This window comes from Borostomias antarcticus (genome assembly GCF_949987555.1).
Source record: "Borostomias antarcticus genome assembly, chromosome: 2".
Taxonomy (NCBI): Eukaryota; Metazoa; Chordata; class Actinopteri; order Stomiiformes; family Stomiidae; genus Borostomias; species Borostomias antarcticus.
The window spans coordinates 33,358,332-33,373,331 of record NC_140235.1 but is presented as its reverse complement, the minus strand read 5'-3'; the positions used below and the strand labels follow the sequence as shown (position 1 = coordinate 33,373,331).

Here is a 15,000-nt window from a genome sequence, read left to right as displayed (position 1 = left end):
AAGAGTAATGGTGACAGAGCACTGAGCTTTTTGGAACGTTTACAAAAAGGAAAATCAATGGATTCTTGCTATTGCACATTCTGCCCTCGCAGCATCTGGGCCGTGTTACCGGGGACTGACTGTCCTGTGATTGGAGTAAGCAGACAGTCCATCTGGAGTCAGGGGGTTCTGTCCTCTAAACCACAGAGTCAGGGGGTTCTGTCCTCTAAACCACAGAGTCAGGGGGTTCTGTCCTCTAAACCACAGAGTCAGGGGGTTCTGTCCTCTAAACCACAGAGTCAGGGGGTTCTGTCCTCTAAACCACAGAGTCTGGGGGTTCTGTCCTCTAAACCACAGAGTCAGGGGGTTCTGTCCTCTAAACCACAGAGTCAGGGGGTTCTGTCCTCTAAACCACAGAGTCAGGGGGTTCTGTCCTCTAAACCACAGAGTCAGAGGGTTCTGTCCTCTAAACCACAGAGTCAGGGGGTTCTGTCCTCTAAACCACAGAGTCTGGGGGTTCTGTCCTCTAAACCACAGAGTCTGGGGGTTCTGTCCTCTAAACCACAGAGTCTGGGGGTTCTGTCCTCTAAACCACAGAGCACTATCCTGCTAAAGCAGCAGCTCATCTGCTTAATCTGAGTTATTTCTCAGGCAGCCCCAGATGCAGTGAAAGCAGGGCTGGTCAGTCAGTCACTCTTCTTATCTCATCAGAGAAGCAGCTACATCCAGGAAAAACACGCCACAGCAGAATTACCTAACAGAGACGCGAGAATGGCTCCATCCACTGGATCCATTAGTATGGCTTCTCTCTCATAGAACGTACTGGAACAAAAAACAATGGTCAATAAAACGCCTGCTATGGAGTGATACCACACGGCAGCGCATCATAGTGAGAGCTACTCTCGTATCTCTTCTAAAGTAAGACGTTCTCACGCGCTCCACACAGCGCAGCTGGAGACTGAGGTGATTGAAGCCCCACCTGCAGTTCTCCACCAGGTAGAAGATGATCTTGTCCAGAAGCTTCTCCATGAGCGCCGTGCGGATCCACAGGTGCCTCAGGGCCTGAGGAGGAAGGTACGCCAACTTGGACTGCTTCCTTCCACGGTCAATATTCATAGGAGACTGGTTCTGTCTACTGGAGAATCATGTAGCCAGGGAAATAACAGTTAGAAGAGAGGGGGGAGGAGAGGAGAGGAGAGGAGAGGAGAGGAGAGGAGAGGAGAGGAGAGGAGAGGAGAGGAGAGGAGAGGAGAGGAGAGGAGAGGAGAGGAGAGGAGAGGAGAGGAGAGGAGAGGAGAGGAGAGGAGAGGAGAGGAGAGGAGAGGAGAGGAGAGGACGGGGGGATCTCACTTGTTTTCAATAAGCTGCTCTAATTCCTGGACCTTCTGGCATAACTCCTCGGCCGGAGTGAAGCTCTTCCCCACCTTCATGAAGAGAGCGGCCACCTTGTTACTGCAGAGGAGGCCCGAGGCTCTGCGCTTCAGGCCATGGAGCAGGCAGGCCTCCACCACCGCTGCACACACACACAACCCGCCCCCTTATAGTCAGATACATCCCACACAACCCGCCCCCTTATAGTCAGATACATCCCACACAACCTGCCCCCTTATAGTCAGATACACACACACAACCCGCCCCCTTATAGTCAGATACACACACACAACCCGCCCCCTTATAGTCAGATACACACACACAACCCGCCCCCTTATAGTCAGATACACACACACAACCCGCCCCCTTATAGTCAGATACACACACACAACCTGCCCCCTTATAGTCAGATACACACACACAACCTGCCCCCTTATAGTCAGATACACACACACAACCCGCCCCCTTATAGTCAGATACACACACACAACCCGCCCCCTTATAGTCAGATACACACACACAACCCGCCCCCTTATAGTCAGATACACACACACAACCCGCCCCCTTATAGTCAGATACACACACACAACCCGCCCCCTTATAGTCAGATACATCCCACACAACCTGCCCCCTTATAGTCAGATACACACACACAACCCGCCCCCTTATAGTCAGATACACACACACAACCCGCCCCCTTATAGTCAGATACACACACACAACCCGCCCCCTTATAGTCAGATACACACACAACCCGCCCCCTTATAGTCAGATACACACACACAACCTGCCCCCTTATAGTCAGATACACACACACAACCCGCCCCCTTATAGTCAGATACACACACACAACCCGCCCCCTTATAGTCAGATACACACACACAACCTGCCCCCTTATAGTCAGATACACACACACAACCCACACCTCTCTAGTTAGTAGCCAGTGAACAGTCTGAGTGAGTCTGGCAGGGACCAGAAATTCAATGAATTCTGCCAAACTCTGGTGACGGTTGCTTGTATATTTGCATGGGTTTCAGTCCAGTTCTGTATCGACACCTTTGAGTAGTGTCTGTTCAATCCAATAAAGGTATGTTCTTATTCCTGAACAGGACTGCAGCCAGTACCGTACGGGACCATCACAACACATTTGACTTGGCTGCATTGGACACAGTGGCACCACCTGAACTCTCAATACTGAACTGAGCTACAGGACACATATACTGCCCTGTGGTTTAATGGGTCCTGTGACAAGAAAACACAAACTTATAGAATAGAATGTATGGTACAACAGCAAAATCTGTAGTAAGACATTGAAAACTGCTTTGAATATTACACTTTGAGTGATAAACAAGATACTGAAGGTATTGTGCTCTCACTTCCATAAGAATATTGGATAGTTCTTGTAAAGGCCTTATAAAGGATTTTAGTTTGTTTGAGTAATTTAAAACAAAAACTAACACACACACACACACACACACACACACACACACAGGGACAGACACATTTAAGCAGCTGCACTTAAAAAGCAGGTTTAGTCACACAGCATCCCTCAGACATTAAATGGTAAATGGTAAATGGACTGCACTTATATAGCGCTTTTCCACCTTAGCGGCACTCAAAGCACTTTACAATGGCCTCTCATTCACCCATTCACACACCAATGGCGGTAGCTGCCATGCAAGGTGCTAACCTGCTCATTGGGAGCAATTTGGGGTTAGGTGTCTTGCTCAAGGACACTTCGACATGTGGACAGTCGGAGCTGGGATTCGAACCGCTGACCCTTCGATCATTGAACGACCCGCTCTACCAACTGAGCTACAGCCTCCCCATTAGCCAGGGTCTGTCCTCCTTCTTAACCACTGCTGGAGCTCAGCCAATGGTTCTCAAGTGCAGGTGGGTTCATACGGATTTGCTCCAACTCTTCCTGATGATTTTGTGTGCACTTACTTTTTACACCTTTGAACAAAGCGATGGCATTTCCTTCCTCTGAAAAGTGTTATATTACAATATACTCACAAAGAAGACTGTAGCACTGAAACCTGGTTACCTTATGACATTTCTATGCCGCACCTTCTGAAAAACTGTAACATCCCAGAAAGTGTGATATTAATCTATAATATATCCCACACAGGCAGTCAGTCTCACTTACCACAGAAGGAGATGATGTGGCTGCTGTCTGCGTGAACAAACTTCCTGGTCACGGCTTCCTCCATGATCTGCTTCACCTGGAGGGAGAGCACAGGGACACTGAGGGTAGGATGGCTTTGATTGGTAGATACCGACGGCAGAATAAAATATCATACTGTGTTATTTTATCTCCAATGTATCTCATGTCTTTTATGTACTTTTAACTCAGCCTGGGTCAAAGAAGGGTTTCATTCTGATGCAAATGGAATAGTCAATAAAGTTGAAGAGAGTGGAGCAGATAGTGAGTGACAGATTGAGACAGACTGCATGGGAGATGTATATCAACACACATAGCCATTCACAACCAAGTGGACACATTAAGCTGATGCTTACTTTACATCCAGTATTTTCACAGTGTAAAACTGAGATTGAGCACATGAAATCACATCAGTTCTCAGAGGGGAACACGTCCGCTGTCTGGACAGGCCTCAGACAGATCAACTATAAACCAAAATCCCCCCAGTCGACTGACGACCCACGCTTTGCCAATGACCTGAACAAGTTCTATTGTCATTTTGAAAAGCTAGGGAACCCCCTCACCCCCCCTCTAAGCAGCGATCCTGTCCCCCCCCCCACCTCTCTATCCTGGAGGGGGACATGAACCGCCTGTTCAAGAGACAGGACCCCTGGGAGGCGTTTTGACCTGACTCTGCTTCTCCCTCCATCTGCACTGACCAGCTGTCCCCGGTGTTCACTGACATCTTCAACGCCTCGCTGCAGTCATGCCATGTCCCAGCCTGCTTCAAAACCTTCCGTATCATCCCGGTTCCCAAGAAGGCGAAGATCACAGGCCTTAACGACTACAGACCCGTCGCCCTGACCTCTGTAGTCATGAAGGTCTTGGAGCGCCTCGTCCTGGCCCATCTCAAGACCATCACAGACTCACTCCTGGACCCTCTGCAGTTTGCTTACAGAGCCAACAGGTCTGTGGACGACGCGGTGAACATGGCTCTTCACTAAGTTCTACAGCACCTGGACACCACAGGCACTTATGCCAGGATCCTGTTTGTGGACTTCAGCTCGGCCTTCAGCACCATCCTCCCTTCAGCACCATCCTCCCTTCACCACCATCCTCCCTTCACCACCATCCTCCCTTCACCACCATCCTCCCTTCACCACGATCCTCCCTTCACCACCATCCTCCCTTCAGCACCATCCTCCCTTCACCACCATCCTCCCTTCACCACGATCCTCCCTTCACCACGATCCTCCCTTCACCACCATCCTCCCTTCAACACCATCCTCCCTTCACCACCATCCTCCCTTCACCACGATCCTCCCTTCAACACCATCCTCCCTTCAACACCATCCTCCCTTCAACACCATCCTCCCTTCACCACGATCCTCCCTTCAACACCATCCTCCCTTCAACACCATCCTCCCTTCACCACGATCCTCCCTTCACCACCATCCTCCCTTCACCACCATCCTCCCTTCACCACCATCCTCCCTTCAGCACCATCCTCCCTTCAACACCATCCTCCCTTCAGCACCGTCCTCCCGGCCACACTGGAGCACGAGCTCTCCCTGCTACGAAGAGCTGCTGCTAAGAACTTCTCCAACCCCAGGTCCACCAGTACCGGCTCCCCACAGGGCTGTGTTCTTTCCCCTACTATTCTCACTGAACACAAACAGCTGCTCATCCAGCCACCAGTCTGTGAAGCTCTTCTGGAGCTCAACGCTCTAAAGACTGTGTTAATGGTGGTTGACTTCCGAAAGATCTCAGCACCCCCCCATCACCCTGCATGACTCCCTGGTTGCCACCATGGACTCCTTCTGCTTCATGGGAACTGTCATTTCCCAGGGCCTCAAGTGGGAACTGAACATCAACTCTCTGATTAAGAAGGAACAGCAGAAGATGTACTTCCTGCGGCAGCTGAAAAAAATCAACCTGCTCCTCCATCATCGAGTCCATCCTCCCCTTCTCCATCACCACCTGGTTCCATCCTCCCCTTCTCCATCACCACCTGGTTCCATCCTCCCCTTCTCCATCACCACCTGGTTCCATCCTCACCTCCTCCTTCACCACCTGGTTCCATCCTCACCTTCTCCATCACCACCTGGTTCCATCCTCACCTCCTCCATCACCACCTGGTTCCATCCTCACCTCCTCCATCACCACCTGGTTCCATCCTCACCTCCTCCATCACCACCTGGTTCCATCCTCACCTCCTCCATCACCACCTGGTTCCATCCTCACCTCCTCCATCACCACCTGGTTCCCCGGCGCTTCAGTAAAGGACAAGATTTGCAGCGGGTGATACGCTCGGCGGAGAGGGTGATCGGCTGCGCCCTGCCCTCCCTCCAGGGTGCTGAAACGGGCCAGGACAATCATGGCCGACCCCTCCCTCCCAGGCTATGGCCTCTTCACACCGCTCCCCTCTGGCAGGAGGCTGCGGTCACCAGTCCCAATGTCCCCCCTAAACCCTCAAACCCTGAGCCCTCACAGACTTATTGACGTCACCTGGGAAAGTGGTTGAGTGCGAGAGGCTGCAAGGGCTTGAATTGGTATAAAAAGGAATGGGACAGCACTTGCGACATCACATTACATTGACGTGAAAACACATTTCTTACTATTGTGGGTGTGGGGCTTTTTATCAAATTTTCAATTTTACATGTTTTTCTTGTAGGCCTTCATGTAAATTAATTTTGGGCTGAGTCAAATCCCCTTTACATTATCCGAACTCTGTGTTACCCTCAAAACATGTCTGTTCAACTTGTTGAAATCATTTCATTTTGTGGTGATATGCGAACTACATTACTTCCTTTTATTCTTGTTTGTGATGAATCAAAAAGTATTTACTTAAGAATGATAATATATTATGTATACACATTCCTGCACCTCACAACTCTTTCCATATTCATGTTGGAAATCTCAATTCAAAGAACACTGCACCGAAATGGGTGATTAATGTCATACTGCTTTTAACTGGGAAATCATATGATTTAGAGCAACAGAAATCGATGTAATTTATAACCATAGCCTACATATTTTTACACATCACATTATACAAACCCATGGAGTTAATAACCCATACTTAAAAATAATGAAACCAAAATAATTATAAGGCTACTTGTGCAGATAAGCAAGTCCAGCTGAAAACATGACAACATATTTTGTTTTGTAACGTGAACATTAGGGTTGGTTGATCTGTCCGTGCTTGTTTATTGGCTGTTCTTCAGGTAACCCCATGTTTCATGTCACAACGATATGAACTGTGGGTAATTCCCTTAGGCGAAGTCTGCAGAAGTGCAGACTTACGGTAAAGGGCCATAAAGGGCTCAAAATGTCTGCCAGAGAGCCCTCATGCACTTGCCGATTTGACATTGGGACACCCCTAAGCCCTCGCGGACTTCACGGGAGCGCGCCCTTAAGTCTGTGAGTCTGTAAGGGTGGACATTGGGACTGGGCCAATGACTAAAACTGTTCGACACAGGAACAGCTTTTTCCCCTCTGCCATCAGCCTTATCAACAAGGATCTCTCAAGAGGACCCTCTGACTCTCTCCCCAGCCCCGTGCACTGTACTGACTACTGCACTTTCTCTTTTGTAGGCAGTTTAGCACTCTGTTTGTATTTTGCACTGTCCTGTCCTGTTTTTTCCCTGGTCCATTGTTGTGTTGTTGTCGGCTCCACAATGTCACAAAAAAAACAAAACAATGTATGTCAAGAACTAATGGCAATAAGGATTCTGATTCTGAAAAAAGTATTCAATGGCTGACATAGTGAACATCGTAAGGAGAAAAAATGAGAAAACAAATCACTTGGGCTGTTAGACATTAACAGCCCTCATTAGACATGTTCAGTATCAGCGCAGGCTGTATCCGTGCTGGAGGATCTGGTATCAGGCTGTTCTGAGAGCTGTGGAACAGCCACAGGCTGTGAGTCACAGGTGACTGAGCATGGCCATGCTAAGGTGGAAGTATTCAACGCTCACAGCAATGAATACAACTTCCTGTTTACTCTCCAAGTGCTGCTGGGTAATGATTGCTTTCATAAGACTCTGGTACAACAGCTGTCATGTATTACTTTGTGGAATAACGGGCACATCTTATCATGATTAATACTCTTTGGGCCCAAATGTACTGGATATTGGTTAGATCTGACCAAAACGTAACATAGGATTCAGAACACTGTTCCGAATGAATGAATGAATGAATGAATGAATGATCTTTTCCCCAAAATTGTTATATAAACAATAAGGCAAAAAAATGTCATATCACTAATATTTCCAACTTTATTTAAAGTGCTATCCCTCAGAATGAATGTGTACCATCTGTCTGTCCGTCTCTCTCTCTCTCTCTCTCTCTCTCTCTCTGTATGTGCGTGTGTGTGAAGGGAGGGAGGGAGAGAGAGAGAAACTCAGAGAGAGACTCGGGATACTCATGATGGTCTCTTTTACAATCCGTGTAATAGACCGAGTGCAACAAATGCAAGCACAAACGCAGATAGATAAACAACACAAGCAGCGACATTGTAGAGGGAAGGCGTCACCTGTCCTCTTCAGGCTCCCAGAATATAGGGCTTTTTAAAATCCTCTCATAGCCACTATTGTACACTCACTAATATCTTGAGACGCCGGTAAACGTGGGGGCAAATGCAAGCACAAACGCAGATAGATAAACAACACAAGCAGCGACATTGTAGAAGGAAGGCGTCACCTGTCCTCTTCAGGCTCCCAGAATATAGGGCTTTTAAAATCCTCTCATAGTAGCCACTATTGTACACTCACTAATATCTTGAGACGCCGGTAAACGTGGGGGCAAGGGAAGGTAAACGTGGGGGCAAGGGAAGGTAAACGTGGTGGCAAGGGAAGGTGAAGAAAATAAAGACATTGGGAATTACAGGCATCAGGCAAAATATTGTCGCTAGTAGTGAATAAATACTGAAGCCACTCTAAGTACAGACGAGAACACGGGGCATGCATGCATATTTAGGCATAATCCACAGTTCCATTCCTGACATTGAAGCAACGACAGCGATTATAGTCATTCTGTTCTAGCCTACCCATGAGGAGAGAAGCATATCACACGTCTCATAAAAGCAGCGCATAAATGCAGCACATATTAATTAAATCGCGGTGGAATGGATCTTTCAATACAGACCAGATGCGATCAATAGCTGTTAATACGGGAGGGTGATAAAGGGACCCACCTCTTTCTTCACATTGCGCAGCAATTTCTGACGTGTTTCGGCCTCTGTGTGAGAAAACAGTTCGTTGTCATGCTCAGCCTAGTCAGTGTTGATTTGCATAATACAAACAGCAACATCATAATATTGAAACCATTTCTTACCTCCCATTGCTCCCCGCACGGTTCGTATTCTGTCGGGCGAGGATGCTGTTTATTTCAGATGAATCCCTGTCAGTGGAAAACAGACTGGAATAGCCTGACTGTGCGGTCGAACGCCCCCTTCAAAGCGACAATCTACGCGTTTATTATAAGGAGTCGGACACACGCTCGCGCACACTTACACTGGTGTTACTGTCCTGAGATAGGCTACACACACGCACTGACGTGGAATTACGACAGATGAGATGTATTTCAAATGAAAGCTAAATAAATAACCCCCTGGGAAGATGTCTAAATATCATCAACAACGCCCAATCAAGATGGAATTCTTTTATTTTATGTCTGATCCAAGGTCAGTGTCTAGGGGAATCAGAGTTTGCGTTTCCTCTGAACACCAGTTGCCTCTCGCTTTCCGTAGTTGATGTCAAACATAAAAAAAGATCGGGAGGGGATATCCAGCCAGGCTTAGTTTATAATGAGATAGCGCTTTCGTCAAGTAACTTGCTTTTCCCTCGTTAAATTCACCCACGTTGACGGTGTACAGTTGCGTGGATATTTTATTACATGAATGCCAGGCTGACTTGGAGGTTTTAAAGGATTCCCATCAGCATAAAGGAATGTCAAAGAGACTGCGGAACAGAGAGGTCTGCGCTGATTGCAGCGCTTCGGGTATGTAAGCTAAGCTAATTGCTAACTAGCTAGCTTGCATTAGGCTTTTCACGTAAATGCAATGGTTCTTATGTCCTTTAAAGTTACATTAATCTTTAGTGACCATTGCAGCATACTGCTTTCGCAGTGATTTCTGGAAGCCAGCAAGGAGAATCTGACACAGAGGCTTCTGCGAGCGAGCTGCTGCTGTTAGCACCAGGCAACTTTGTTGTCGTTTTCAGTGGTCACACAAGCTACTTAGCTAGCCAGCCAGCAGCAACACTAGCCACGGGCTACATCCGATTTGTTTTGTCTGTGGGTTCGCATGTTTTGTACACCGGTTTTCGCCTGAACTGGCAAGGGGAGAGTTAACCACGATAGTGGAATTCCTTAGTCCTATATGAGGAATCGTATCAGAATAGATATCAGATAACCTAAATTAGTTGACCTTTGCTGATTGTTAAAACTCCACGATGACCCCGTTGAATGGGTTATCAACAATGTGTTCCAGAGCCGCGCTGGGCCTCAGTGAATCGGGGAGTGCTGGTCTGTGATGAGTGCTGTAGCATCCACCGCGGTCTGGGGCGACACAGCTCTCAGGTGCGACACCTGACTCACACGCCATGGCCCCCCTCCCAGCTACAGGTGAGAGGACTCTTACACAGCTGTCATAACCTTCTAGTCATTGCACATTGTTTGCATGTTAAGTTTGCACCCCCCCTCCCACATAATAGCTAGACTGTTTCATTGTTACCATCCTAGATGGTTCAGACTCTGTACAGCAATGGGGCCAATTCCATCTGGGAGCACAGCCTCCTGGACCCCTCGTTGGCCATGAGTGGGAAGCGCAAGGGCAACCCCCAGGACAGGGTCCAGTGAGTACTACACACATCTCTCAGCTTCCACTGCAAGGTTAAACAAAACATATCCATCAACGAATATCAGCTTCTCGTCTGCAACTATCACAGTGAGCTATTTAATCAGAAAGAGCATACTGTACCAAGGTCTCTGAGGTTTCAGTGTGAGCTTCTCATTCCCAGCCCCAACAAAACCGAGTTCATCAAGGCTAAATACCAGATGCTGGCCTTTGTCCATCGGATGCCCTGTCGAGAGGATGACAACGTCACCACTAAGGACCTCAGCAAGGTGAGCGATTGCTACCGGACCAGCCACCGGGATTGCTGGCGTTTATCAGGGAGCTCCATCATCTGAAGTGTTTTTTTCAACAGACTGAAGCCTTTCCTTTATTTTCCATCCAGCAACTCCACTCCAGCGTTCGGACTGGGAACCTGGAGACGTGCTTGAGACTGCTGTCTCTGGGAGCCCAGGCCAACTTCTTCCATCCAGTGAGTTGCAGAAGGTCCCGTGGCCGTAGCTAGCTGTCCTTGATAGGCTTAGCAAAGCATTCACAGATGTCTGCACTAGCTGTCCCTCACATGCATGTAGAAGGATGCGCCGAGGAATCAGTTCGTGACCCCGTGCCCTCAGACGGGCTGGTGTCAGACAGGCTGGTGTCAGACAGGCTGGTGTGTTTGGTTCGTCCCTCAGGAGAAAGGAAACACGGCACTGCACATAGCAGCCAAGGCGGGCCAGGCGTCGCAGGTGGAGCTGCTGGCCGTGTACGGGGCTGACCCCGGGGCCCTGGACACCGGAGGGAAGACCCCGGTCCACTACGCAAGGTACCGCGCACACCTCCTGTCTGGAGCAGCTTACACCTTCTGCTCAACCCTGGCTCCGTAATGGACAAGGTCACTTGGCAGTGAATGTTCACTCTTTATTAGGGGATATATTAGAATGTAGTTAATGTCAGACATGCACCCATCCATCCATCCATCTTCATCCGCTTATCCGGGGTCGGGTCGCGGAGGCAGCAGCTCCAGACATGCACACTCCAGTGAAATATTGTAACAATCTAATTTTCAACTGTTGTTGTAGGGGGAGGGAATAGCCTCATTTATTGACAGCTTTGCTCTTTGACATTTTAATTTACCTGATAGTGCAGTGTTTGGCATTTCATGTGCACTGACCTTGTTAATGTTGATGTGGTCCTGAGCTGCTCTCCCCTGTCTGCTCAGACAAGCTGGGCACAAGGAGCTGGCCGACCGGCTGGTGGAGATCCAGTATGAACTCACCGACCGCCTCACTTTCTACCTCTGTGGCAGAAGGCCAGGTTAGCATGGAGACCAAACATAGACAGAACTTGTAAACACGTGATTAGTGTCCGTTCTTCCTAATCTGTCTGTCTGTGTTTGTACACCAGATCATCGAAATGAACAACACTTCATTATCCCACAAATGGCTGACAGGTAAGATGTGCCCACATGGATAGCAGGTCCTGCTGGTGATACCTGTGACATGTACTCGGTTTATGTGCTGACATTGTGAGATGCTCAATGTTCAAAACTTATGAATAAACACCGATGCAATGTAATTTCCTTATCATACAACATGATATAAATTAAATACTCGTAAATTGATTTTTCTCCCATTGCTGCAATATCTTGATGGATAAGAAATAAGTAAGTATGTTTATTGCTACCTGTTATTCGCTGTGCAAAATGCACTACAGGTATCAAAGTCAAAGTCCGCTTTATTTGTCACATACTACATCATACAAGTATGAGTAGTGAAATGTTCTTCCGTTAGCTCCTAGATTGTGCACACACTAAGTACCGTATATAGAGAGGTCAAAAAAGTATACAGGGGAACTTGTGCATTGTGTATGTTAAGTAAGACGTCTCTCTCCTTTTCTGTAGCAGTTTGGATTTGTCAGAGTTTGCAAAAGCAGCAAAGAAAAAGCTGCAGTCTGTAAGTGATTTCATATTTGTGTTTACAAAAATGGCCTTGCCGATGCCTGGGTCCATTGTGTCGGCAGACGTGCTGGTTGTGAGTTTGATCTCTGTTCTCTCTGATTTCAGCTGACTAACCATCAGTTTGAAGAACTCGCCATGGACGTGTACGATGAAGTTGACAGACGAGAAACTGATGCAGGTGAACATTTGACTCAGACCATCACTCCTAGTGTGTGTCTGACCCTGGTCATGCACATGACACAGACCTCAATATGTAGTAAAAAAATAAGTAAACCTTTTGCATGCGCATGTGACATCTAATGACTTATAACCTCACATCTTAAGCCTCTCTCTCTTTCTGTCTCTCCCTCTCTCTCAGTGTGGCTGGTGACTCAGAACCACAGCACTCTGGTGACAGACACCACTGTGGTTCCCTTCCTGCCTGTCAACCCAGAGTACTCCTCCACCAGAAACCAGGCAGGTCCCTCTGAGGCCTGGCTCCTCTCTGAGGCCTGGCTCCTCTCTGAGGCCTGGTTCCTCCCTGAGGCCTGGCTCCTCCCTGAGGCCTGGCTCCTCCCTGAGGCCTGGTTCCTCCCTGAGGCCTGGCTCCTCTCTGAGGCCTGGTTCCTCCCTGAGGCCTGGCTCCTCCCTGAGGCCTGGTTCCTCCCTGAGGCCTGGTTCCTCCCTGAGGCCTGGTTCCTCCCTGAGGCCTGGCTCCTCTCTGAGGCCTGGTTCCTCCCTGAGGCCTGGCTCCTCCCTGAGGCCTGGTTCCTCCCTGAGGCCTGGTTCCTCCCTGAGGCCTGGCTCCTCCCTGAGGCCTGGCTCCTCCCTGAGGCCTGGCTCCTCTCTGAGGCCTGGCTCCTCTCTGAGGCCTGGTTCCTCCCTGAGGCCTGGCTCCTCTCTGAGGCCTGGTTCCTCCCTGAGGCCTGGCTCCTCTCTGAGGCCTGGTTCCTCCCTGAGGCCTGGCTCCTCTCTGAGGCCTGGCTCCTCTCTGAGGCCTGGCTCCTCTCTGAGGCCTGGCTCCTCTCTGAGGCCTGGTTCCTCTGAGGCCTGGTTCCTCCCTGAGGCCTGGCTCCTCTCTGAGGCCTGGCTCCTCTCTGAGGCCTGGCTCCTCTCTGAGGCCTGGCTCCTCTCTGAGGCTTGGGTCTCTGGGTCATAACACTCAGAGACACTGCCGCCTCATCTCTGTATCGTGGGTTTTGTTTTCCAGGGTCGTCAGAAACTAGCGAGGTTCAACGCTCATGAATTCGCAACTCTTGTCATTGATATTTTAACTGACGCCAAACGTCGTCAACATGGGAACTCCTGTGAAAGCCCCAAAGGTACTTTACACTTCTCTGAAACGCATGATCTGACTGGGCACCATTATGATGCATCATCACTCTGAAGAAGGACTCCAGGCTGCCTCTCTAACCCTGTGTTGTGTCCTCAGAGGACATCGAGCTGATCCTGAAGGGAACGCCAAGCAGTCGCCATGGCAGCGAGAGCCAGGACAACGACCAGCCCGACTATGACAGCGTGGCGTCTGATGAGGACGCAGACCGGGAGCCAGCCTCCGGGACCGACGGGCGCACCAAGGTAACGCAGCACTGTCAGTGTGCTCTAAATCCCTGTTATGACCGCCGTCTGGGTGTCGGTCTCGTGTAATCCTCCCGCCCCGCCCTCATCCCGTCTCTCCGTCCCCACAGAGCTCCGAGTCCTCCGACCTCTCAGACGGACCAATCACGGTGCAGGAGTTCCTGGAGGTGAAGACTGCGCTGACAGCCTCGGAGGCCAAAATACAGCAGCTCCTCAAGGTCAACTGTCATCTCAGTGAAGAGCTTAGACTGATGCAGAGCAAGGTACACTAACTGGGTCCTGGCCTGGGTCTATACACTAACCCCAGCTCCTGGCCTGGGTCTATACACTAACCCCAGCTCCTGGCCTGGGTCTATACACTAACCCCAGCTCCTGGCCTGGGTCTATACACTAGTAAACCCAGTGAGAGAGAGTCCTCGTGAGACCCGAGCAGGCAGTGAATGGGTTCAACTCCCTCCCCCAGTATAAATACTGCCCACCCGCGCCCATGAAGAGCAGAGCTGGCGTAGCTGGTTAAAACGCTCTCTGTCCCGGGTGACCCGGGTTCCAATCCCAACCAGAGCTGCCGAAATCTCTGAATTACACTAGGATATAGACTAAAAAGTGGAACGTCTAAGTCTACACTCAACCGCTGTGGTGCCGCTCACATGAATAGCTGTTCTCCCTGGTCTGGCTGAGGTTCCCCCCACCGTTTAGAACAAGTAGAACTGTTATTCAAAGATTCCCAAAACATAAAGCAAGGACACACTTTTCTACTTGAATATTGTTTGTGTACTTTAAAGGAAGCATCCGCATCGTCCTTTCTCCCCAGAGAACAATGGCGCAGGAGCAGCCCAGGGCTGTTCTTAGAGCAGGAAGTGCAGCGCTGCAGAGTAGCAGCTGCAGGGACCATGAAGGGACTGCTTCCCTGTAATGGAATTTAATCTGATCTAAAGTAAAAAGATTTGCCAAGGTTTGCTCAAAAAGGTTAAGTCTGATTTATTGAGAAAACATACGAGCGCAAGGACTTCAGGATAACGCACGTGAGTGGTATCCAGCAGAAGTGCCCCCGAATGGTGTTGCAGGGTCTTATATTCAAGCAATACACAGGTTTGACGCTTCCAGGGATTTGATTGGCTAACCCATCTGTACACGTCATAATAAATGGCGGACATC

General features: G+C 49.2%; 2 protein-coding genes across 2 annotated transcripts in view; one reads left to right on the top strand and one right to left on the bottom strand.

Annotated features, from left to right (window-relative positions):
- The window catches only part of sgsm1b (small G protein signaling modulator 1b), a gene marked incomplete at both ends in the record, with an annotated part of 17,930 nt that extends 9,093 nt beyond the window's left edge, over positions 1–8,837 (bottom strand). The window contains 6 exons of the mRNA XM_084454606.1: positions 734–801; positions 959–1,111; positions 1,330–1,492; positions 3,500–3,575; positions 8,691–8,734; positions 8,831–8,837. Coding sequence (XP_084310732.1) covers positions 734–801; positions 959–1,111; positions 1,330–1,492; positions 3,500–3,575; positions 8,691–8,734; positions 8,831–8,837 — 511 coding nt within the window. The remainder of the gene's footprint in view (positions 1–733; positions 802–958; positions 1,112–1,329; positions 1,493–3,499; positions 3,576–8,690; positions 8,735–8,830) is intronic.
- Positions 8,838–9,280: 443 nt separating this feature from the next.
- Positions 9,281–15,000, top strand: part of LOC311327307 (ARF GTPase-activating protein GIT2-like) — a 13,814-nt gene continuing 8,094 nt past the window's right edge. Inside the window, exons 1-14 of the mRNA XM_084460342.1 lie at positions 9,281–9,496; positions 9,987–10,120; positions 10,238–10,350; positions 10,516–10,621; positions 10,735–10,821; positions 11,024–11,154; positions 11,551–11,645; positions 11,736–11,781; positions 12,232–12,283; positions 12,394–12,466; positions 12,647–12,744; positions 13,478–13,589; positions 13,700–13,845; positions 13,956–14,108. Of these exons, the coding sequence (XP_084316468.1) occupies positions 9,445–9,496; positions 9,987–10,120; positions 10,238–10,350; positions 10,516–10,621; positions 10,735–10,821; positions 11,024–11,154; positions 11,551–11,645; positions 11,736–11,781; positions 12,232–12,283; positions 12,394–12,466; positions 12,647–12,744; positions 13,478–13,589; positions 13,700–13,845; positions 13,956–14,108 (1,398 nt within the window). The 5' untranslated portion in view covers positions 9,281–9,444. The remainder of the gene's footprint in view (positions 9,497–9,986; positions 10,121–10,237; positions 10,351–10,515; positions 10,622–10,734; positions 10,822–11,023; positions 11,155–11,550; positions 11,646–11,735; positions 11,782–12,231; positions 12,284–12,393; positions 12,467–12,646; positions 12,745–13,477; positions 13,590–13,699; positions 13,846–13,955; positions 14,109–15,000) is intronic.